This window comes from Onychostoma macrolepis, chromosome 11, assembly GCF_012432095.1.
Source record: "Onychostoma macrolepis isolate SWU-2019 chromosome 11, ASM1243209v1, whole genome shotgun sequence".
Taxonomy (NCBI): Eukaryota; Metazoa; Chordata; class Actinopteri; order Cypriniformes; family Cyprinidae; genus Onychostoma; species Onychostoma macrolepis.
The window spans coordinates 7,469,915-7,496,436 of NC_081165.1; the positions used below are offsets into that span (position 1 = coordinate 7,469,915).

General features: G+C 42.1%; 2 protein-coding genes and 1 pseudogene across 7 annotated transcripts in view; 1 reads left to right on the forward strand and 2 right to left on the reverse strand.

The window, feature by feature from the left end:
* The window catches only part of col2a1b (collagen, type II, alpha 1b), a 44,964-nt gene extending 40,813 nt beyond the window's left edge, over positions 1-4,151 (forward strand). For all 6 annotated transcript variants that reach the window (XM_058791233.1, XM_058791234.1, XM_058791235.1 and 3 more), the window contains 4 exons: positions 307-595; positions 707-894; positions 1,014-1,256; positions 2,822-4,151. In XM_058791233.1, the coding sequence (XP_058647216.1) occupies positions 307-595; positions 707-894; positions 1,014-1,256; positions 2,822-2,968 (867 nt within the window). In that variant the 3' untranslated portion in view covers positions 2,969-4,151. The remainder of the gene's footprint in view (positions 1-306; positions 596-706; positions 895-1,013; positions 1,257-2,821) is intronic.
* A 4,764-nt stretch (positions 4,152-8,915) lies between these two features.
* Positions 8,916-17,903, reverse strand: LOC131549252 (MYG1 exonuclease-like). The gene is made up of 7 exons (XM_058791259.1): positions 17,709-17,903; positions 15,926-16,038; positions 14,995-15,154; positions 14,781-14,930; positions 11,759-11,881; positions 9,598-9,779; positions 8,916-9,109 (listed from the first exon to the last, which is right to left on the reverse strand). Exons 1-7 carry the CDS (start codon positions 17,856-17,858, stop codon positions 8,929-8,931), a joined length of 1,059 nt encoding a protein of 352 aa, XP_058647242.1. The 5' UTR covers positions 17,859-17,903; the 3' UTR covers positions 8,916-8,928.
* Positions 17,904-18,836: 933 nt separating this feature from the next.
* LOC131549259 (MYG1 exonuclease-like) lies at positions 18,837-26,443 on the reverse strand (annotated as a pseudogene).
* Positions 26,444-26,522: the final 79 nt, after the last annotated feature.

The window sequence follows — 26,522 nt, forward strand, 5'->3', positions numbered from 1 at the left end:
TATTTCCGCCTCTAGAGGCCGCTCTCGTACTGTGTAATGACAGCAGACCTTCTCAGCCGCTCCAGCAATGGACACAACCCAGAAAACTATCGGCATGGATTTTTGCAGATAACCGATAGTTCCAGCAATCAACTATCGGTGCCGATTAATCAGCAAAACCAAAACATTGGGCGACCTCTAGATGGGGGTACTCTAGGACCAGGGTTGCGAAAAGCTGGTCTTAAAAATTCTGATTAAAAAAAAGTCTGCTGAAACGTAAGGTTGTTAGTTTAACAGAAGATCGGTTCATACGCTGCTTCTCCTCAGGGCCCCCCAGGAAATCCTGGTCCCCCCGGTCTTCCTGGCCCCCCGGGCCCCGGCATCGACATGTCTGCTTTTGCTGGTCTGTCCCATCCTGAGAAGGGTCCTGACCCCTTAAGGTACATGAGGGCAGACCAGGCCGCCGAAGGTGACCGCCAGCACGATGCAGAGGTGGATGCCACTCTGAAATCCCTGAACAATCAGATGGAGAACATCCGCAGTCCTGACGGCACTAAGAAGAGCCCGGCCCGGACCTGCAGAGACCTGAAGCTCTGCCACCCCGACTGGAAGAGCGGTGAGTTTGCCCCGCAGGCATGTTTGAGCAGGGCACGTGTGGGAGGTTTGGCTTCTGTCTTGATAAAGTACAGGGAATATGTGCGGGAAATAACGTTTTGTCTCTTTGCAGGTGAATACTGGATTGATCCTAACCAGGGCTGCACAGTTGATGCTATGAAGGTCTTCTGCAACATGGAGACCGGCGAGACCTGCGTTTATCCAAAGCCTGCCAATATCCCACGCAAGAGCTGGTGGACTTCCAAGGGAGCTGAACGCAAACACGTTTGGTTTGGAGAAGCCATGAATGGTGGATTCCATGTGAGTCTCTCTCGTTCTGGTCCTGCTAACCCTTGAGTTGATTCAGGACTATTCAGAACGATTCTTTAGGATTTAGATCATCTCTGTCTAATGTGCTTTCTTCTGTTTTCCCTCCACAGTTTGGCTATGGAGACGACAATCTGGCACCTAATACAGCAAGCATTCAGATGACTTTCCTGAGACTGCTGTCCACAGAGGCCTCGCAGAACCTCACCTACCACTGCAAGAACAGCATTGCTTACATGGATGAGACCACTGGAAACCTGAAGAAAGCTCTGCTGCTGCAGGGGTCCAATGATGTGGAGATCCGCGCGGAGGGCAACAGCCGCTTCACATATGCTGTTCTTGAGGACGGCTGCAAGGTGAGGAAACACTTCTGACCAGGCTTGGCAATCAAGAATTTAATAATAATAATAATAATAATAATAGAAGTGAATGTATCCATAATAGTTCCAGAACTGTTTTGTTGCAGCTAAATGATACAAAGGCCCTGTTCACAGCTGGTATTAAGATGCATTTTGGTCGATCAGATCACAAGTAGATGAGGGAGACACATTCTCATTCACACCTGCTGTTTTAATCGGTCTCTTCTGTCCACTTTCCACCACTTCTGTTCTGATTTCTTTTGAGGGCAGGGTCTATGGGCCAGTGAATGTGTGCTTATTTTGATCTTTCAATCTAATATTGTGAAATAAGCTTCATTCATTCATTGTGCAATTTACATATGAGCTGAACATATGAGCTAAACAATTACACTTCACATATCAGTCAGAATTGCGCTGGAAAAAAAAAAAAGTCACATTAGTCACATGTAAGTTGTTAGTAAATCCTTTAAATTTTATCGGTATTCAGAACTGAATAAGATAAAAATCAGAAAGTGTAAGTAGCTATAAAATTATAGTACAAAATTACATGTACAATTCTAAAATAAAACAAATTATAAAGGCATTCATTATAAACAACATAAGCCTATAAACATCTCACACTGTTGTGTGTGTGCGAGATGCTCCGGGGCGATTATGGATATCGTACTTATTACAGTGGGGGAAAAAAACTAAAAAATTCTGTCACTTTTGGTCATAAAGATATGAGTAGGACATAATTTGAAACTGTAAAGGGTTTACTTTTATAAGGGTTATACTGACAATAAGAACAAAACTTGCCTTTGTAAAATAAAGATAACAAAGAGGATGTGCTGTCAGCAATCTCTGTTACCTTAAACGTGATGTGGCCATAAAAAAATTAAATGAAACAATTTTTTCCCCCTATTGTTTTGTTAATTTGTTAATTATTTAACTGAAACATATTTCATATAGTCCTATTTATTTTATCCCTATTATTTGTCATTTTATTCTCCATTTTCTCCTGTTGCTTGCGTGCCTGCAAAAATAAACCACTGAAAAGAAAAACATTTATTATCGAGTGACATACCTGTATTTATCCAATGTTATTTAATTTAAAATTCAATTCTACTTTAGTCTGTTAACGGATAGGAAATGAACACGGTAATGTTTAAGAATGATCTTTAGTGCAGATGGTCTTTAGTGGCTGTTCGAACACATTTCGAATGCGTTTTCAACTACCTCTGGAAGTAGTCGAAAGTGGACAAGCTCAAAACATTTTACACCCTATTTACATCTGTATTTAGCATCGTCCACTTGAGATCGAATCACCGAAAACTCACCTTAATACCAGGCGTAAACAGGGCCAAAGAGAGCAAACAGACAACAACGCCTTTTTGTTTTTGTCCTCATTGGGTTGAACTCAACCACAAACATACAGTGCTACCAGTATAGTGTGACTCACAAATGCTTTCTAAAACGTGTTGCTCACGATTACATACAAAAACAATAGAGAAGCAGTTCGGTAGAGTGCAAAAACATGTTCTGTGTGAACAGGCTCCTTACAGAGTTTTTTGTCCCTACAGAAACACACAGGACAATGGAGCAAGACGGTCATCGAGTACAAATCACAGAAGACTTCACGCCTGCCCATTGTGGACATTGCACCTATGGATATTGGAGGAGCTCATCAGGAGTTTGGAGTGGACGTGGGTGCCGTCTGTTTCTTGTAAAGACAGAGGAACAAATGAAACCGGATACAGACAAAATTAGGGAGAGATAACACACACTCGAGAGCGAGGAACAAAGAAAGAGAGAAACTTAAGAACTAGACATTTTTAAGTGGGACATCTTTATGACTAGAAAAGAAGTGCTTCCGAAAGTATTTTTAGGAAATGCACTGATAGGCACTAGCAGTACTCATCTGTGACTGACGGGCAGACGGCGTCTCGACCCTCGGCACTCTGGGACATCTCACAGCCCAACGCAACGCTACATAAGGGAGAAGCCAGAGAAAACACAGAAGCAGAAGTGTCTTGGTTTTATTTATTTATTGTTAAGGTGCTATTTCCCCCTGTGCATTTGAATCAAGAGTTGTACATCGGTGAGTCCCACACTAAGTATTTTTATCTTTTTCTTCTATAATTATCGGACTCACGTGCATTTTACAACAGCCTGAACTTTGACAATCACATGCAAGTGTTCGTGTGTCTTATCACTACAGTGTATGTAAATTACTGTGCATTAAAACATAATCAATGGTGCTAATCTGATGAAACACCCTGCATTTCTTTCCAGCGAACAGATATATAATAGACATCTAATTGTTTATTTGTGTATATGTGTTCGTGCATTAAAGTTAGGTTTTTTCTTCAGTCCCCGCAGCCCTGTTATGTCACGCAGTGTACTTTTACTTCCACATGTGGCCCAGTTTTGAGTTTTCTTTTGTAAGCTACCTCACGCTGTAAAAAAACATCGCAAAAAAAGAAAAGCCTTACTAATTTGTGAAGTCAGCATTAAGCCAGACTGTGCTCTGGTCAGAATTGAAAAGATAAATGTAGTTCTTTTCCCTGTTTATGCTATTCTTTATGAAATTACTTTAATGAACGGCCTGAAGCACATTTGGTGAAATTACCTTCCATTGGTGTCTTTGAAAACCTATGTATGTGATAGTTGAAAAGAGAAGAGCTGTCGTATTATTGTTTTTAATGAATGAAAATGTTAAAAATGTACAACCTAGAGATTGCTTTTATCCCGTTTCCTCCTTTTGTTTAGTTTCAGATGCACTCTTAGACAGAGGGAAGGTCAGAGCGCATCAACCATCTTACTTGCTTGTATGTGTGTTGTGTTGCTTTTTAAATTTGTTGTTTTGTTTTTTTGGTAAAATAAAAAAGATAGTGCATCTTTGTTCTGTTATATAGTATTCGGGTTTCAGAGGTGGGTTGATTTATTTTGTCTTTGTTTTCTTGGAAAATAAAGAAAAAAATATAGCATCACAGCTTAAGTAAAATAGTTCATTATGATGGTCATTAATATTTCAGATAATACATCTGTGTACAAATAATACATTGTGCAGTAGTGCAGTCTGGTTAGTGTATTTATGTTTTGTACATTTCAACATTTGTGCTCTGTTTTTCTATGACTTTTTATAGTAGCAACAACACATAGAATCATTTCTATAAAATAAATAGAGTAAAGTTGGTATATCATCGATGGTTCTTCTGATGATTATGATTTTACAGCATGCCCTTGTGACAAAGTAACGTCGCAGATAACACACTGTATAATTATGATGTACTGAAGAAGCAGAACGAGAAGACAAAACAATCATTCTTCAGACGTGAAAGAAAGACTGAAGCAAACGTCTGAGATCCAGCGCACACTGATCATCACTAGTTTCTCTGCTTGATCGAGACAGGGCCAGATATTCATGCTTTCATCACAAGGATACAACAGAAGTGTGTTTTAACGCTTACCCCAGAAACACTGATGCTCTGCCGGGACGCTGCTTGTCAGATCTGGATCCTCTCTTCTCTGAGTCTTCAGCTCAGTCATCTTCAGTGTGGTTCACGAGCAGACACAGATACTGAAGGACTGACCGCTCTCTCCATATTCATCAGATTACTCTGAACTTGGAGTATGAGTACCTTTATAGCCAAGCGCTCAGCTAAAAATACATCAAGTCCAGTACAAACCCTTACACGTGAACTCAAGGATCTGAACATCACCCTGAGAGGATACTGCACGTCCTGAAGTGTGTTTGCCCACCGCTGTAGTGGACAGTCTTCTGGAAGTGCAGATTGTCTTCATACTGTAGGAAGAGTAGCAGATTTTTATTATTACAACTTATTAAAGATTTTTCAAAACGGTGCAACTCTAAAAACGAAGCTGGATGTTATTATTACTGAAAACAGAGAGCACAAGGTCATCACGGGTGTTAAAATGTCAGGTCACAGAACATTTTCAGCATAAACCTTGATATAAAATATACCACTTTTCTCAATGGTGTATATACATACATTTTCCCAATACTTGTTACATTTTTCCTAAAATAAATGTGAGTCTCTCCATACAGTACATTGTCTGGTTATATTTCATGGTGGCAGCAGACTTTAGCCAAGACTATTAGCAATGGTACATTTATAATGTAAATAAGCTGCTGGGTGAATCTGTGTTAATAGATGCTCTCGAGCACTAACTGAAAGCGCACTCCAGACACACATGGGTTTAGAAAAGAACTTGTTATAGCTGTTGTTTGGTCCGGTGTGACACAGGAGACTTACAGATAGCAAACAATATCATCACATGTGAGTAGAGTACCCAGAATTAACGTACGAGGGGATGAACAGGTCTGACTACAGCCTAAAGAGGCTATGTTTTTGTTTATTGTTTCTAAATTCTTCACGCCTGGAGAATATATACACATATATATATATATATATGGAAAAACAAGCCAGAAAAAAAATATGTAGACGCAGTGTGGACACACAAATACATGATACTGATACAGACAAGAGAAATCCTGACACCTTGTGGAATTTCTTTGAAAGACAGTTGAAAGTGAGACTTCAGAATCCACAGACTCCTGAGATCCAGAGGAAACCCATGCGAGAGCGTAGACATATTTACAAAGGCTTGGGCAGAAACCTTCAAAAAAAAAAAAAAGTGCTGTCTCTTCCAAATGTGAAATCTTGAAGTTGAGTACAGCTAAATGGTCTCAGATCTCCAGCTTGTAAACAGCTCTTTAATAATGCCACTAGCGTATAAAAGAGCACCTGTCAAGAACTGCTCAGATTTCCAAACGCCTGCAGTACTCTGAGACCCTGACGTGGTGCTGAGCACTTCTATCAATCTGACCGTTGGCATGGATTTTGGAAACGAGGCCCTGGTCACTATAAGCAGAACTTCAGCACTGAAATGCCAGTTCTCTCATGTAGAGCTTAAAGAAGAGTTAACCTTTGAGAAGTTATTTGTACAGTAGATGTACTATCAACTCACAACAGCGTAATATGAAAAAGTCTTTGCCAAGAACGCGCCAGAATTGTGATACAGGCCATAATTGAAGGCAATGCCTGCATACAGTAATGACTGCTGTGCAGCAGAGGACACTGAGGAACATGCCACAGACAGCAGTCCATCCGTAACCCAGTGTTGAACAAACCTTTGATCAATGAGTTCTGAGGAAGAAACACAAATCTGTGTTCCAGCTTTCATCACAGATAACATCCAGATCATATTGTCTGGAAACATCTAGCACACATTATCTCCAGCGGTCCATCCAAACGTGCAGCACTCAGTGAGTCAGACACAGAGTCGTCAGCTCCTGCTAACGAGGGCTCCACAGCTTATCCTCAATCCGCTCACTTCAGCTTGCATTGCACTGGCCGTTAAACGAGCGTCTGCATCTGATGGTGGTGGAAAGTTGCAGCGTGACTTCTTGTAATTTTGAGGTCGCAATAAACTAATTATTTAAAATTGTATGTTTTAGGATCTTTGCACATTTGTTCTGGGACATTCACAGTTTTTGTACTAATAAATTACTCTGGAAATATATATGTAGATTTCACCATATGTAATGTAGAGATCCTCACCTCTGACCCACGAGATCCAGTTTCCTGCAGAGCTGAGCTCCGACCCTCATCAAACACACCTGAGCATTAAGGACCACAGGCAGGTGAGTCTGATCAGGGACGAGCTCAGCTCTGCAGGAAAGATCAGCACAGCTGGGGCTCTCCCTGACAGGTCCCCATGATCGGTTTCTCTCGCCGTTTCTGCTGTTTGCTCGGTAAAAACTACGCTGTTCTCAGTAGCGAGCGATGGTGTTTTAAAATATTAAGGCAAAGTTCCCACAGGTGTGTTATTTATTATTATTGTTATTATTGTTATTATACATTTTTATGTATCAGCTGCCAGAGTTTGTGCCAGGAGTCACGATCGTTTGTCGCTGTTTCTGCTGTAAACTACAGTTTTATTTTTTAATAAAAGATTTGATGATGCATATTATATACCAGCAAGCAGATGCGACCAGAATATGAACCCATAAGCTAAATTGCATAAGCATTTTCCCATAAAGAACATACACATAAGGAGTGCTTAGCTGTATAGACAGTATATAAGCATGTGTATACTATATACAGCTGCGTAGCCATCATTTCAGAAGTGAGGGAGACAGAAATGTAATATATACACACATACACACAGTGCCTTGCAAAAGTATTCATACCACTTAACACACATACAGGTGCTGGTCATATAATTAGAATATCATCAAAAAGTTGATTTATTTCACTAATTCCATTCAAAAAGTGAAACTTGTATATTATATTCATTCATTACACACAGACTGATATATTTCAAATGTTTATTTCTTTTAATTTTGATGATTAGAGCTTACAGCTCATGAAAGTCAAAAATCAGTATCTCAAAATATTAGAATATTACTTAAGACCAATACAAAGAAAGGATTTTTAGAAATCCAACTGAAAAGTATGAAAATGAATCTATTCGGTATTATCAAAATGAAAATGAGAAACAAGAGACCAAAAAATGCAGATGAGCTGAAGGCCACTGTCAAAGAAACCTGGGCTTCACACCACCTCAGCAGTGCCACAGACTGATCACCTCCATGCCACGCCGAACTGAAGCAGTAATTAAAGCAAAAGGAGCCCCTACCAAGTATTGAGTACATATACAGTAAATGAACATACTTTACAGAAGGCCAACAATTCACAAAAAATGTTTTTTTATTGGTCTTGCGAAGTATTCTAATTTGTTGAGAGTGAATTGGTGGGTTTTTGTTAAATGTGAGCCAAAATCATCACAATTAAAAGAACCAAAGACTTAAATTCAGTGCACACAGACTGAAGTAGTTTATTTAATACACGAGTTTCACAATTTGAGTTGAATTACTGAAATAAATTAACTTTTCCACGACATTCTAATTTATTGAGATGCACCTGTATATAAATAATAATTATAGTTATTTATATCAGCTGCCAGAACTGTAGCAGAATCAATATTACAATCAACTAATCTGTTCCAGTAAACATTTCAGTGTCATTTCACTTCAACTCTAAGAAATGGTATTTTTGTGGCCACAGAAAATAACTTTATTGCAGTATTAATGCATTAGAGCAGGGTTCCTCAGATCCTGAGAGAGAGCAGGCCAGATCAGCAGATGCAGTCACTGCATGATATATGTGTGTCTGACACTCAGAAGAACCAGAAAAAGCACACTTTTCCAAGTTCAAGATTACTATTTAGTTACACATAAATCATTCTTTGAGGTTTCACTATAAGTGCATCAAGGAGTGAAGATGACCAGCTGATCTTAAACACCTTACTGAATATGAAAATAAGGCTGAGGTATAGATGTTTGCCAGTTTGTTCAACAGCAGCACAATCCACTGAATGCACTGTATTTCTATCACAGCTTCATTTTCATTCCTGTCCAAAATTAAATATGGCTCTACCTGACTAAGCTCTGATATTAACTGTCTTTTTACATATTTACATTTTTAGGCCAAGAAAAAGTGCAGTATTTTCATTATCTGTATAAAAAGATTACTGTAGATGTCTAGTCCAGTTCTTCTCGTGTGAAACTGAATCCTTTCAAACCTCGCAAATAATCCACAACATCTCTGTCAATTTCTGTATAGTGAACACACACAAAAGCATGAATAAAAGCAAAGATTTATTTGGGTAAAGGTCTGGGTGCGGTCTGCAGCGTTCTCTTGGCCATCTCCAGCGCTCCGTCCTGTGTGCGGTTCCCTCCGATGAAGCCGCTGGCGTGAACGAAGATGCAGTCGGGGATCCCGCTCAGCTCCGACAGCGCCTCGTCCCGCACCCCTCGCCATTCCTCCAGGAGACTCAATCTAGAGACGAGACCGGCACAAATCAATCTCCTCGCTTCAGCCGTGATGAAACAACGCTAGGAGTTTATAACCGGCAACAGTGAATACAATATCAGTTATTACACATGACCCTGCAGCACAAAACCAGTCATGAGTAACACCGGTATATCTGCAGCAAGAGCATTGTATGGGTCAAAATTATCTTTTATATTATGTAAAGATTATGTTCCATGAAGATATTTTGTAAATGTCCTACCGTAAACATATCAAAACTTAATTGCATATTGCATTACTAAGAACTTCATTTGGACAACTTTAAAGGTGATTTTCTCAATATTTAGATTTTTTTGCACCCTCAGATTCCAGATTTACAAATAGTTGTGGTCCAGGGTCACATATGAGTTATTACACTCGAAGATCTTTCACGTCTTATATACTCTTGAATAACAGAAGCCGTGTGCTGATGGTGTCGTGTGAAAGCGTTTCAGGATGACAAGGAGAAGGCGCACCTGTTCTGGAAGGTGTTGAGTCCGGCCGGGACACACTGGACTCTCCAGTGTCCGTTCTGATCCGAGTACAGCACAAACTTGATGGGCACGTCCACCTTCAGCTCCTTCTCCAGCGCAAACAGATGCTCTTTCCAGGGACAGCCACCCTGAGCCAGCAGCAGCAGCTCTCCGCTCGGATCCACCTGCACAGCACAGTCATTACACACCAGACACCACCCACGGGCACAGCGCTCCTACACCACCCACGGGCACAGCGCTGCTACACCACCCACGGGCACAGCGCTGCTACACCACCCACGAGCACAGCGCTCATACACCACCCACTACACCACCGACGAGCACATCGATCCTACACCACAGCGCTCCTACACCACCCACTAGCACAGCGCTCCTGCACCACCCATTGCACCACCCACGTACACGACGCTCCTACACCACCCACGACCACAGTGCTCCTACACCGCCCACGACAACAGCACTTCTACACCACGACCACAGCGCTTCTACACCACCCACGACCAGGAGAGCTACGCTTCTGCTAAACTGGGCTACTCTTTAAGAGCCTGTTGGGGCACTGATTTAAGATATTATATAAGTGGAGTAGATTCAGTTCTTCAGTCTCAGTCTCAGCTGCCGTTTTCAACTAACAAAGAGCCTTTGGATGCAGGTGAACTACAGTAGCATGTGCAATGCATGCTGGGCACAAACCCTGAGCATGGGAAGCTGCTTTATTTGTGTGTTTGACTGTTTATCTCCATCTTGTATTACACTAAAAATCCATTCATTTTATTTAATTAGGAGTTTTTAATATTTGATCACTCTTTCGTCTAATGTAGTCTGTTTACTGTCTGTTTGATAGTGTGACTTCTCTTGATGCTTTGGCTCTGAATCAGGTGTGTTTGATAAGTGCAGCGCTGAGACTCCAGGACAGGGTTTGGGAACCAGTGGCTTTTCAAACCGTGGGTCGCTCAAAGTCACTTGGCTGCAGATAAATGTGTGTTTCAGTGACACACACACACACACACACACACACACACACAGTTCAGTCTAGGGCTGCACGATATACCAACATTAATTATGAATTGTGATATTGCTTCGTGCGTTTTTCGAACCACAAAGGCTGTGATTTAAATCATGCGTTGCGTGTTTTGAAGCGCGGGTGTGTATGAGCTGTAATAACAGAGGGTCTCAGAGCAACGGTTCATTATTAAAAGTCTCGGTCCGCATTATTGATGAGAAGAAACTCGCTCACTTCACTGCGCTGTGTTCTGCATGAGAGCGCATACACCGGGAAATTAAAACTGTTTCAGGTACGTTCATTCATTTCTGTCGTCTGTTTGAACCTGGCACGGTATCTTTCTGAGAGATATGAAGAGTTTGTTGTTTTCGTTCCTTCATATGTATTTGGCTACACAAGGAAACGCTCTGTAAAAACATTTCACATGAACGGGGTGAGCAGGGCACAAACATGGGGTTAATTGTAAAACTAATGGTTATTTTTCTTAAATACTTTAAGCTTACAGTAATGTCAATTGTTTTTTGATCTCAAATATTTCGGTGGGTCTTGAAACAGATTACACTTGTCTAGGTGGGTCAGGAATGGAAAAGTTTGTGAACCCCAGGATTCGAGGATGATTTAAATACAGACTGCAGATGATCCTCAGACTCTGTCACAGGTGAATCAGTCACACACACGCACGCACGCACGCACGCACACGTTCGTTTGTGTGAAAAGTGGGGACTCTCCATAGGCGTAATGGTTTTTATACTGTACTTACTGTATGTGCTATTGTCCTACACCAACCCTACACCTAAACCTACCCCTTACAGGAGACTGTGCATTTCAGCTTTCCCCAAAAAAACCTCATTCTGAGTGATTTATAAGCGTTTTGAAAAGTGGGGACATGGGTCAATGTCCTGAGATGTCACCTTCACCTTGTAATACCTGACATACCCTCGTCTTTATACACATCTATGTCCTGACTTTTCACAAAAACACACATACGCACACACACACATGCACACGCACACACACGCACCTGTCTGCAGGACACCTGAGCAGCTAAAACCATCTCCGCTTCAGTACAGCCTGCAGTGTAGCAAGACCAAGCCATCAGTGAATCACAGAGCCTCCAGACTGTAATGTTGAGATATTAATCACCTGATATCTGGTCTGAACAGCTTTCTGCACGATCTCTCTCGCCGGCAGCCAGGCCTTCATATAGAAATCCAAACGGTCCTTGAATTCTACTCCTACAAGAGCCAGGGCTTTACGGAAGCCCTCCTGTGATGTACAAGTTTTAAGATTTAAACAATATTCTTTACATGATTGTAAAAATGCATGCTATTCACCTGAAATTCATGCTAATTGTATTCAGTTGTTGTGTATTGAACGCAACTCTCGTCTGACAGAGGTTCAGGTGACTCGAGCAGGAAAACAGCACATGGATCCTGATACTCTCTCAGACGGGTTTCAGGCCTCATTGGGCCAGTTTACACACGCTCACTTTTCTCTGATCGGATACCTATCTGTTTTGTTAAAAACGCTTCCATTTACACTTGTCTCTCCACAAAACGGATATAAATCTGATCTTTAATTCCCATCATGCAAAATTAACATCACATCAACGAACGCAACAGATATGCGCTGCATTTCTAATGAAGAGGACTGTGTGCCGAGCGTCTGCGGCTTACTTTCAGTTTGATTTGCAGCAGTTTGTGCGTCTGCTTGCTGAAGAGACACTCAGATACTCATCTGCAGCGATGCGTGTTGCATTAGTGCTGTCATATCGGACTATAACATCACACATTTATTATTTTAACATTCTGGGAGGAGTAACATTTAAGAGTGGTTTCAGCAGCCAGACGCATCTACACTTGTCCAGTCACTGACGGTGGCGTCTGATGTTGACTCGGATGGTGTTTTTCTGAGCAGTGTTGCCAAGTCCACAGTTTTCCTGCAGAACTGGGCTCCTTCTACACTGTTGCCGCACTGTTACAGCGATCTCTCCCCCGGATTGTGATTGTGACAGAGGCGATGGCTAGTTTAGATTAGCAATTGGGCTGGTTTTATTTTGCAAACCTGGCAACCCTGTTTCCGGGTCAGTGTGTCTGCCTTGAGTTGTTTCGACCGAGTGTATAATGTAAATGCAGGTACTGTATATCTTTAAAAAATGATGCAAGCTGGTTCCCAAAAAATAAGATACAGCCAACAAATCAGAGTTAGGAGTCGAGACCTGCAGTGCAAATATGGCCAGAGGAACCCAATCTTCATTTTCAGTTAATCCATCTGCTGTTTGTGTTCAGACCAATTACATACAGGTGCTGGTCATATAATTAGAATATCATCAAAAAGTTGATTTATTTCACTAATTCCATTCAAAAAGTGAAACTTGTATATTATATTCATTCATTACACACAGACTGATATATTTCAAATGTTTATTTCTTTTAATTTTGATGATTAGAGCTTACAGCTCATGAAAGTCAAAAATCAGTATCTCAAAATATTAGAATATTACTTAAGACCAATACAAAGAAAGGATTTTTAGAAATCCAACTGAAAAGTATGAAAATGAAAAGTATGAGCATGTACAGCACTCAATACTTAGTTGGTGCTCCTTTTGCCTGAATTACTGCAGCAATGCGGCGTGGCATGGAGTCGATCAGTCTGTGGCACTGCTCAGGTGTTATGAGAGCCCAGGTTGCTCTGATAGTGGCCTTCAGCTCTTCTGCATTGTTGGGTCTGGTGTCTCTCATCTTCCTCTTGAGATTCTCTCTGGGGTTCAGGTCAGGCGAGTTTGCTGGCCAATCAAGCACAGTAACACTATGGTCATTGAACCAGCTTTTGGTACCTTTGGCAGTGTGGGCAGGTGCCAAGTCCTGCTGGAAAATGAAATCAGCATCTCCATAAAGCTTGTCAACAGAAGGAAGCATGAAGTGCTCTAAAATCTCCTGGTAGATGGCTGCGTTGACTGTGGACTTCAGAAAACACAGTGGACCAACACCAGCAGATGACATGGCAGCCCAAATCATCACTGACTGTGGAAACTTCACACTGGACTTCAAGCAACATGGATTCTGTGCCTCTCCACTCTTCCTTCAGACTCTGGGACCTTGATTTCCAAATGAAATGTAAAATTTACTTTCATCTGAAAAGAGGACTTTGGACCACTGAGCAACAGTCCAGTTCTTTTCTCCACAGCCCAGGTAAGATGCTTCTGGCGTTGTCTCTGGTTCAGAAGTGGCTTGGTAGCCCTTTTCCTGAAGGCGTCTGGCGTGGTGACTCTTGATGCACTGACTCCAGCTTCAGTTCTCTCCTTGTGAAGCTCTCCCAAGTGTTTGAATCGGCTTTGCTTGACTGTATTCTCAAGCTTGCGGTCATCCCTGTTGCTTGTGCACCTTTTCCTACCCAAATTCTTCCTTCCAGTCAACTTTGCATTTAATATGCTTTGATACAGCACTCTGTAAACAGCCACACCTTTCAGTAATGACCTTCTGTGACTTACCCTCTTTGTGGAGGGTGTCAATGTTCATCTTCTGGATCATTGCCAAGTCAGCAGTCTTCCCCATTATTGTGGTTTCAAAGAACAAGAGATGCCCAGAATTTATACTGTAGGGATGGTCATTTATTCAAACTCAAATGTAAATATTCTAATATTTTGAGATACTGATTTTTGACTTTCATGAGCTGTAAGCTCTAATCCTCAAAATTAAAAGAAATAAACATTTGAAATATATCAGTGTGTGTAATGAATGAATATAATATACAAGTTTCACTTTTTGAATGGAATTAGTGAAATAAATCAACTTTTTGATGATATTCTAATTATATGACCAGCACCTGTATAAAACACAATCAATTATGATTACGCCTCATCCCTAGAAAAATGGTCTAAAGGCTGAAATATTTATAAAATGTGTTTCTGTGAAAACTTGTTTTACGTAAACTATAAATTCGATTTTACCATGCATCAACTTCACAGGAAGTTATCACAGACAGAGATGTGGTTTCAAATCAACACTGCAGTTTTACTCTAAAATCAGAATCTGTTGTTTACAGAAACGGCTGATTACAAAATATCTTTCAGAAGAGTTTAAAGAGCATTAGATCCTCGCTGCTGGAGTCTGCAGGTATGTGTGCTAGTGATTCTGGTGTAAGGTGAGTGAAGCGGTGTGTTAACCTCGGTGTCCTGGTCGGTGCTGTTCCAGTGAGGGTTGAGATAGCCGACGCGAGCGCTGAGGGTGGTGCTGATGGAGTAACGCACCTCTCCATCACACTGACTGATCCCGTTATCCACCGCATCCACCTCCTCCACGAAGTTCTCGTACATCTGGAACAGAGATCAGTCAGACACTGGGTCTGTGTTCTGGGGACAGCGTTTAGATCGAACTGACCTTGTCATACAGGACCTCCAGCTGCGGCTCGTCCTGCTTCAGCTCCGTCAGCTGCGAGAGAACTCTTCTGCCGAAGTGAAGGTAAATCAACCCCGCCGAGCTCAGCTTGGTCACCCAGGGCTTCTCTGGACACAAGCTGTGGAAACTCTCCACAAAAGACCTGTGGACACACACACGGTCAGATCTACACGCACGGATCAATCATTCACTGCAGTGCACTAAAGACTCTCTCGATGTTCCAGTTCAAAGAATATTTTTGATTCATGCATATTCTTATTTTTGATTTGACTAACATATATAACATATGTTTGATGGCGTCAGCAAGCTCACGGTCAGTCGCTGATTGTTTACATTTTAAAGGAAGTCACTGCCATAATTCAAAGTGTTGTGTGCTGAAGGAAAAGCGGTGGGAAGATTATGACTGCACCAAAATGAAGCACCGGTCATTGGTTATGTTGGAAAACACTGCAGATCTTCAACAACCCTCATGAACTGATGGATGAGGATTCACCAATGCTTTCAGAGATAAATAATTCAGCTGAAAATCAGGTAATGAGAGATCCTGATCTCAAAACACTCATCGTAAAGTACAAAACCACAACCTGGTATGCTCCAAACTACATATCAGTTCAGGAAGGAGTCTGAAGATCTATTTATATTTACAGTTAAATTAATGTGAGGTAATGAGATCGGTAAACAGCTGTATCAAATACTATTATTCTCAGTATTATATCTTATCACTATCAAATAGCATAGAGGCACATTTCACATAAAATGGGTAAATGCCAATTAGCCAATTATTCCCCACACATTTCTGCATTCACAGCTTCTCTAAGTGATCAGGCATGATAAATAACATGATGAAGAAGCGCTGCAGTAATAATCTGTACAGTTCTAGTACAGGAGGAGGAGGAGGATGATGAAGATGTACCTCTGATGATGGTCATAGTGCTGCTGACTGGGATCATATTCTCCTCCGACATCCACCACAACATCACACTGCTTCAGGAGCGACGCGTCTCTGCTGCGGAGGATCTCTGCATCCTGAAGAAGACCACAGATGACCATTATACACTCATCACAGCTCCTACAGTAAACACCACAATAACCTCCTGAAGAGCCCAGATGACCATTATACACTCATCTATCACAGCTCCTACAGTAAACACCACAATAACCTCCTGAAGAAGACCCAGATGACCATTATACACTCATCTATCACAGCTCCTACAGTAAACACCACAATAACCTCCTGAAGAAGACCACAGATGACCATTATACACTCATCTATCACAGCTCCTACAGTAAACACCACAATAACCTCCTGAAGAGACCACAGATGACCATTATACACTCATCTATCACAGCTCCTACAGTAAACACCACAATAACCTCCTGAAGAAGACCCAGATGACCATTATACACTCATCTATCACAGCTCCTACAGTAAACACCACAATAACCTCCTGAAGAAGACCACAGATGACCATTATACACTCATCTATCACAGCTCCTACAGTAAACACCACAATAACCTCCTGAAGAGACCACAGATGACCATTATACACTCATCTATCACAGCTCCTACAGTAAACACCACAATAACCTCCTGAAGAAGACCCAGATGACCATTATACACTCATCACAGCTCCTACAGTAAACACCACAATAACCTCCTGAAGAAGACCCAGATGACCATTATACACTCATCTATCACAGCTCCTGCAGTAAACACCACAATAACCTCCTGAAGAGCCCAGATGACCATTATACACTCATCTATCACAGCTCCTACAGTAAACACCACAATAACCTCCTGAAGACCACAGATGACCATTATACACTCATCTATCACAGCTCCTGCAGTAAACACCACAATAACCTCCTGAAGACCACAGATGACCATCACCTGCGATACACTCACTAATAACCTCTCAGGTCAGTCTGTGATCGATCAGCTGCTGTCACTGCAGTAAACACCACAATAACCTCCTGAAGAGCCCAGATGACCATTATACACTCATCTATCACAGCTCCTACAGTAAACACCACAATAACCTCCTGAAGAGCCCAGATGACCATTATACACTCATCACAGCTCCTACAGTAAACACCACAATAACCTCCTGAAGAAGAGACAGATGACCATTATACACTCATCTATCACAGCTCCTGCAGTAAACACCACAATAACCTCCTGAAGAAGACAGATGACCATTATACACTCATCTATCACAGCTCCTGCAGTAAACACCACAATAACCTCCTGAAGAAGAGACAGATGACCATTATACACTCATCTATCACAGCTCCTACAGTAAACACCACAATAACCTCCTGAAGACCACAGATGACCATTATACACTCATCTATCACAGCTCCTGCAGTAAACACCACAATAACCTCCTGAAGAAGACAGATGACCATTATACACTCATCACAGCTCCTACAGTAAACACCACAATAACCTCCTGAAGAGCCACAGATGACCATCACCTGCGATACACTCACTAATAACCTCTCAGGTCAGTCTGTGATCGATCAGCTGCTGTCACTGCAGTAAACTACACAATAACTCTACACAATAACTCTACACAGCAGGAGCGAAGAACACAGTTCAGCTGCAGACATGAGAACACGTGAAGACGAGACTGTTTCATGCTAGAGTCCTCCATCTCCTCTCATGCTTTATCTGATGCTGTAGTGAAGAGCACCTTGTATTCCGGCAGCTGTCGCAGAAGGAAACACGCCAGAACTTCATCGCAGTGAAAAGTGCCGTTATGAGTCCCGATCTTCATCTTCCTCTTCCTCAGAACAGCTTTATTCAGAAACACGTGAGTGAGCGACCAGCGCAGCGCGTTCATCAACCTCTTCTTCTTCCTCGTGTAGTGTTTAGCGGCTTCTTCTTCTTCCTCGTGTAGTGTTTAGCGGCTGGCGAAGCAGTGTTAGCGCCACCTGTCGGTCAGGAGTGTGCAGCGAGCTCACCTACACATTACATTTATGATTGCATACACACTGAAATTAAAAATAACACACAGTTAGTGAAACCTGATACTCAAAGAGCAAAACCTCAGCCCATTGTTTTGCAGAACACTAAACACACTTCTCTACATTAGACACAGAAATCTAACATGATGTCACTTCTTTGCCATTTTAAGGCACTGCTTTCCAAAATACTACACACATGAACCGACTGATTAAACACGGCCGTCAGGTGCAGACACTAGCCGCTTAACTGCAAACTCAACAATCAAGGTGTAAGCACTATAAAAAGGCAACACAAATGAAAGGCAGTGTTGCAGGAAGAAGAGCTATTTTGAGCGTCCGGGTCAACATGGTGTTAATCACATTATATGCTGCAATCACACAGAACTCATCTATCACAGCTCCTACAGTAAACACCACAATAACCTCCTGAAGACCACAGATGACCATTATACACTCATCTATCACAGCTCCTGCAGTAAACACCACAATAACCTCCTGAAGAAGACAGATGACCATTATACACTCATCTATCACAGCTCCTGCAGTAAACACCACAATAACCTCCTGAAGACCACAGATGACCATCACCTGCGATACACTCACTAATAACCTCTCAGGTCAGTCTGTGATCGATCAGCTGCTGTCACTGCAGTAAACTACACAATAACTCTACACAGCAGGAGCGAAGAACACAGTTCAGCTGCAGACATGAGAACACGTGAAGACGAGACTGTTTCATGCTAGAGTCCTCCATCTCCTCTCATGCTTTATCTGATGCTGTAGTGAAGAGCACCTTGTATTCCGGCAGCTGTCGCAGAAGGAAACACGCCAGAAAAATGGTCTAAAGGCTGAAATATTTATAAAATGTGTTTCTGTGAAAACTTGTTTTACGTAAACTATAAATTCGATTTTACCATGCATCAACTTCACAGGAAGTTATCACAGACAGAGATGTGGTTTCAAATCAACACTGCAGTTTTACTCTAAAATCAGAATCTGTTGTTTACAGAAACGGCTGATTACAAAATATCTTTCAGAAGAGTTTAAAGAGCATTAGATCCTCGCTGCTGGAGTCTGCAGGTATGTGTGCTAGTGATTCTGGTGTAAGGTGAGTGAAGCGGTGTGTTAACCTCGGTGTCCTGGTCGGTGCTGTTCCAGTGAGGGTTGAGATAGCCGACGCGGCGCTGAGGGTGGTGCTGATGGAGTAACGCACCTCTCCATCACACTGACTGATCCCGTTATCCACCGCATCCACCTCCTCCACGAAGTTCTCGTACATCTGGAACAGAGATCAGTCAGACACTGGGTCTGTGTTCTGGGGACAGCGTTTAGATCGAACTGACCTTGTCATACAGGACCTCCAGCTGCGGCTCGTCCTGCTTCAGCTCCGTCAGCTGCGAGAGAACTCTTCTGCCAAGTGAAGGTAAATCAACCCCGCCGAGCTCAGCTTGGTCACCCAGGGCTTCTCTGGACACAAGCTGTGGAAACTCTCCACAAAAGACCTGTGGACACACACACGGTCAGATCTACACGCACGGATCAATCATTCACTGCAGTGCACTAAAGACTCTCTCGATGTTCCAGTTCAAAGAATATTTTTGATTCATGCATATTCTTATTTTTGATTTGACTAACATATATAACATATGTTTGATGGCGTCAGCAAGCTCACGGTCAGTCGCTGATTGTTTACATTTTAAAGGAAGTCACTGCCATAATTCAAAGTGTTGTGTGCTGAAGGAAAACGGTGGGAAGATTATGACTGCACCAAAATGAAGCACCGGTCATTGGTTATGTTGGAAAACACTGCAGATCTTCAACAACCCTCATGAACTGATGGATGAGGGATTCACCAATGCTTTCAGAGATAAATAATTCAGCTGAAAATCAGGTAATGAGAGATCCTGATCTCAAAACACTCATCGTAAAGTACAAAACCACAACCTGGTATGCTCCAAACTACATATCAGTTCAGGAAGGAGTCTGAAGATCTATTTATATTTACAGTTAAATTAATGTGAGGTAATGAGATCGGTAAACAGCTGTATCAAATACTATTATTCTCAGTATTATATCTTATCACTATCAAATAGCATAGAGAGGCACATTTCACATAAAAATGGGTAAATGCCAATTAGCCAATTATTCCCCACACATTTCTGCATTCACAGCTTCTCTAAGTGATCAGGCATGATAAATAACGTGATGAAGAAGCGCTGCAGTAATAATCTGTACAGTTCTAGTACAGGAGGAGGAGGAGGATGATGAAGATGTACCTCTGATGATGGTCATAGTGCTGCTGACTGGGATCATATTCTCCTCCGACATCCACCACAACATCACACTGCTTCAGGAGCGACGCGTCTCTGCTGCGGAGGATCTCTGCATCCTGAAGAAGACCACAGATGACCATTATACACTCATCTATCACAGCTCCTGCAGTAAACACCACAATAACCTCCTGAAGAAGAGCCCAGATGACCATTATACACTCATCTATCACAGCTCCTACAGTAAACACCACAATAACCTCCTGAAGAAGAGCCCAGATGACCATTATACACTCATCTATCACAGCTCCTACAGTAAACACCACAATAACCTCCTGAAGAAGAGCCCAGATGACCATTATACACTCATCTATCACAGCTCCTACAGTAAACACCACAATAACCTCCTGAAGAAGACCACAGATGACCATTATACACTCATCTATCACAGCTCCTACAGTAAACACCACAATAACCTCCTGAAGAAGACCACAGATGACCATTATACACTCATCTATCACAGCTCCTGCAGTAAACACCACAATAACCTCCTGAAGAAGAGCCCAGATGACCATTATACACTCATCTATCACAGCTCCTACAGTAAACACCACAATAACCTCCTGAAGAAGACCACAGATGACCATTATACACTCATCTATCACAGCTCCTACAGTAAACACCACAATAACCTCCTGAAGAAGAGCCCAGATGACCATTATACACTCATCTATCACAGCTCCTACAGTAAACACCACAATAACCTCCTGAAGAAGAGCCCAGATGACCATTATACACTCATCTATCACAGCTCCTACAGTAAACACCACAATAACCTCCTGAAGAAGAGCCCAGATGACCATTATACACTCATCTATCACAGCTCCTACAGTAAACACCACAATAACCTCCTGAAGAAGAGCCCAGATGACCATTATACACTCATCTATCACAGACAGAGATGTGGTTTCAAATCAACACTGCAGTTTTACTCTAAAATCAGAATCTGTTGTTTACAGAAACGGCTGATTACAAAATATCTTTCAGAAGAGTTTAAAGAGCATTAGATCCTCGCTGCTGGAGTCTGCAGGTATGTGTGCTAGTGATTCTGGTGTAAGGTGAGTGAAGCGGTGTGTTAACCTCGGTGTCCTGGTCGGTGCTGTTCCAGTGAGGGTTGAGATAGCCGACGCGGCGCTGAGGGTGGTGCTGATGGAGTAACGCACCTCTCCATCACACTGACTGATCCCGTTATCCACCGCATCCACCTCCTCCACGAAGTTCTCGTACATCTGGAACAGAGATCAGTCAGACACTGGGTCTGTGTTCTGGGGACAGCGTTTAGATCGAACTGACCTTGTCATACAGGACCTCCAGCTGCGGCTCGTCCTGCTTCAGCTCCGTCAGCTGCGAGAGAACTCTTCTGCCAAGTGAAGGTAAATCAACCCGCCGAGCTCAGCTTGGTCACCCAGGGCTTCTCTGGACACAAGCTGTGGAAACTCTCCACAAAAGACCTGTGGACACACACACGGTCAGATCTACACGCACGGATCAATCATTCACTGCAGTGCACTAAAGACTCTCTCGATGTTCCAGTTCAAAGAATATTTTTGATTCATGCATATTCTTATTTTTGATTTGACTAACATATATAACATATGTTTGATGGCGTCAACAAGCTCACGGTCAGTCGCTGATTGTTTACATTTTAAAGGAAGTCACTGCCATAATTCAAAGTGTTGTGTGCTGAAGGAAAACGGTGGGAAGATTATGACTGCACCAAAATGAAGCACCGGTCATTGGTTATGTTGGAAAACACTGCAGATCTTCAACAACCCTCATGAACTGATGGATGAGGATTCACCAATGCTTTCAGAGATAAATAATTCAGCTGAAAATCAGGTAATGAGAGATCCTGATCTCAAAACACTCATCGTAAAGTACAAAACCACAACCTGGTATGCTCCAAACTACATATCAGTTCAGGAAGGAGTCTGAAGATCTATTTATATTTACAGTTAAATTAATGTGAGGTAATGAGATCGGTAAACAGCTGTATCAAATACTATTATTCTCAGTATTATATCTTATCACTATCAAATAGCATAGAGAGGCACATTTCACATAAAATGGGTAAATGCCAATTAGCCAATTATTCCCCACACATTTCTGCATTCACAGCTTCTCTAAGTGATCAGGCATGATAAATAACATGATGAAGAAGCGCTGCAGTAATAATCTGTACAGTTCTAGTACAGGAGGAGGAGGAGGATGATGAAGATGTACCTCTGATGATGGTCATAGTGCTGCTGACTGGGATCATATTCTCCTCCGACATCCACCACAACATCACACTGCTTCAGGAGCGGCCAGCGTCTCTGCTGCGGAGGATCTCTGCATCCTGAAGAAGACCACAGATGACCATTATACACTCATCTATCACAGCTCCTGCAGTAAACACCACAATAACCTCCTGAAGAGCCCAGATGACCATTATACACTCATCTATCACAGCTCCTACAGTAAACACCACAATAACCTCCTGAAGACCACAGATGACCATTATACACTCATCTATCACAGCTCCTACAGTAAACACCACAATAACCTCCTGAAGAAGACCACAGATGACCATTATACACTCATCTATCACAGCTCCTACAGTAAACACCACAATAACCTCCTGAAGACCACAGATGACCATTATACACTCATCTATCACAGCTCCTACAGTAAACACCACAATAACCTCCTGAAGACCACAGATGACCATTATACACTCATCTATCACAGCTCCTGCAGTAAACACCACAATAACCTCCTGAAGAAGACCACAGATGACCATTATACACTCATCTATCACAGCTCCTACAGTAAACACCACAATAACCTCCTGAAGAGACCACAGATGACCATTATACACTCATCTATCACAGCTCCTACAGTAAACACCACAATAACCTCCTGAAGAGACCACAGATGACCATTATACACTCATCTATCACAGCTCCTGCAGTAAACACCACAATAACCTCCTGAAGAAGACCACAGATGACCATTATACACTCATCACAGCTCCTACAGTAAACACCACAATAACCTCCTGAAGAAGACCCAGATGACCATTATACACTCATCTATCACAGCTCCTACAGTAAACACCACAATAACCTCCTGAAGAAGACCAGATGACCATTATACACTCATCTATCACAGCTCCTACAGTAAACACCACAATAACCTCCTGAAGAAGACCACAGATGACCATTATACACTCATCTATCACAGCTCCTACAGTAAACACCACAATAACCTCCTGAAGAAGAGCCCAGATGACCATTATACACTCATCTATCACAGCTCCTACAGTAAACACCACAATAACCTCCTGAAGAAGACCCAGATGACCATTATACACTCATCTATCACAGCTCCTACAGTAAACACCACAATAACCTCCTGAAGAAGACCCAGATGACCATTATACACTCATCTATCACAGCTCCTACAGTAAACACCACAATAACCTCCTGAAGAAGACCACAGATGACCATTATACACTCATCTATCACAGCTCCTACAGTAAACACCACAATAACCTCCTGAAGAAGAGCCCAGATGACCATTATACACTCATCTATCACAGCTCCTACAGTAAACACCACAATAACCTCCTGAAGAAGACCACAGATGACCATTATACACTCATCTATCACAGCTCCTACAGTAAACACCACAATAACCTCCTGAAGAAGACCACAGATGACCATTATACACTCATCTATCACAGCTCCTACAGTAAACACCACAATAACCTCCTGAAGAAGACCACAGATGACCATTATACACTCATCACAGCTCCTACAGTAAACACCACAATAACCTCCTGAAGAAGACCACAGATGACCATTATACACTCATCACAGCTCCTACAGTAAACACCACAATAACCTCCTGAAGAAGACCACAGATGACCATTATACACTCATCTATCACAGCTCCTACAGTAAACACCACAATAACCTCCTGAAGAAGACCACAGATGACCATTATACACTCATCTATCACAGCTCCTGCAGTAAACACCACAATAACCTCCTGAAGAAGACCACAGATGACCATTATACACTCATCTATCACAGCTCCTACAGTAAACACCACAATAACCTCCTGAAGAAGAGCCCAGATGACCATTATACACTCATCTATCACAGCTCCTACAGTAAACACCACAATAACCTCCTGAAGAAGACCACAGATGACCATTATACACTCATCTATCACAGCTCCTACAGTAAACACCACAATAACCTCCTGAAGAAGACCACAGATGACCATCACCTGCGATACACTCACTAATAACCTCTCAGGTCAGTCTGTGATCGATCAGCTGCTGTCACTGCAGTAAACTACACAATAACTCTACACAATAACTCTACACAATAACTCTACACAATAACTCTACACAGCAGGAGCGAAGAACACAGTTCAGCTGCAGACATGAGAACACGTGAAGACGAGACTGTTTCATGCTAGAGTCCTCCATCTCCTCTCATGCTTTATCTGATGCTGTAGTGAAGAGCACCTTGTATTCCGGCAGCTGTCGCAGAAGGAAACACGCCAGAACTTCATCGCAGTGAAAAGTGCCGTTATGAGTCCCGATCTTCATCTTCCTCTTCCTCAGAACAGCTTTATTCAGAAACACGTGAGTGAGCGACCAGCGCAGCGCGTTCATCAACCTCTTCTTCTTCCTCGTGTAGTGTTTAGCGGCTTCTTCTTCTTCTTCTTCCTCCTGTAGTGTGTTTAGCGGCTGGCGAAGCAGTGTTAGCGCCACCTGTCGGTCAGGAGTGTGCAGCGAGCTCACCTACACATTACATTTATGATTGCATACACACTGAAATTAAAAATAACACACAGTTAGTGAAACCTGATACTCAAAGAGCAAAACCTCAGCCCATTGTTTTGCAGAACACTAAACACACTTCTCTACATTAGACACAGAAATCTAACATGATGTCACTTCTTTGCCATTTTAAGGCACTGCTTTCCAAAATACTACACACATGAACCGACTGATTAAACACGGCCGTCAGGTGCAGACACTAGCCGCTTAACTGCAAACTCAACAATCAAGGTGTAAGCACTATAAAAAGGCAACACAAATGAAAGGCAGTGTTGCAGGAAGAAGAGCTATTTTGAGCGTCCGGGTCAACATGGTGTTAATCACATTATATGCTGCAATCACACAGAACGGGGTCATCATGCCAAAATAGCTCCTTACAACACACACCACACACTCGTGTTTAGACAGACTCGGTACTGGACAGACTATCTGGTCCCATTATTCCAGCTATACACAGAGATGATGCCGAGGTGTGTTTTTTCCGTCTCCACAAAATTGGATTTGGAATATGTTCTGATTTTCCTAATTGCAATGATATGAAGGATTTAACGATGTGGTGAAAAATAAATATTTTCATGTGCAGTACAGTCTCGTGTTGTGTTTGGTCAATATATTCATGTACTGTAACAAGATCTCTATTTTTCTATCAAAAATAGAAATGTTACGCATGTTTATGATTGAGCACAGCAGTGTGTAAGTGGTTCAAACAGAATCCGGCTGTATGAAGCATGTGTGCCATACAGTACCAAAACTGGGTTTTGTTCAATTATTATAGAGTTTAGAATATAGTGTTTAGTTTTGCAGATCTGAGATGTTCTGCTACTTTTGTGTTTGTGAGTGTGTGTGTGTGTGTGTGTGTGTGTGTGTGTTTGTGAGTGTGAGTGTGTGTGTGTTTTTGTGAGAAGTCAGAACATAGATGTGTATAATGACGAGGGTATGGCAGGTATTACAAGGTGAAGGTGACATCTCAGGACATTGACCCATGTCCCCACTTTTCAAAACGCTTATAAATCACTCAGAGTGAGGTTTTTTTGGGGAAAGTTGAAATGCACAGTCTCCTGTAAGGGGTAGGTTTAGGTGTAGGGTTGGTGTAGGACAATAGCACATACAGTAAGTACAGTATAAAAACCATTACGCCTATGGAGAGTCCCCACTTTTCACAAAAACAAACGTGTGTGTGTGTGTGTGTGTGTGTGTGTGTGTGTGTGTAGTGTTGTGACAAAATGAGCCTTGTTTTTAAAAGAGTGCCTAAGCAATCATAAAAACTGTAATAGTGCACTGTACTGCTTCACTGACGCATCGAGGAGATGTTTTAATGTAAAATATGCTGAGCTGGGCAAATCTCAAGATCTGCTGACAAAGTGATTGTA

Coding starts and splice junctions, on each gene's coding strand:
- LOC131549252 (XM_058791259.1), bottom strand. CDS start 17,858: ATGAACGCGCTGCGCTGGTCGCTCACTCACGTGTTTCTGAATAAAGCT. Junction 15,155..15,925: donor CACTATGACCATCATCAGAG/GTACATCTTCAT, acceptor GTGTGTCCACAG/GTCTTTTGTGGAGAGTTTCC. Junction 11,882..14,780: donor GCACCGACCAGGACACCGAG/GTTAACACACCG, acceptor TGTACATCACAG/GAGGGCTTCCGTAAAGCCCT.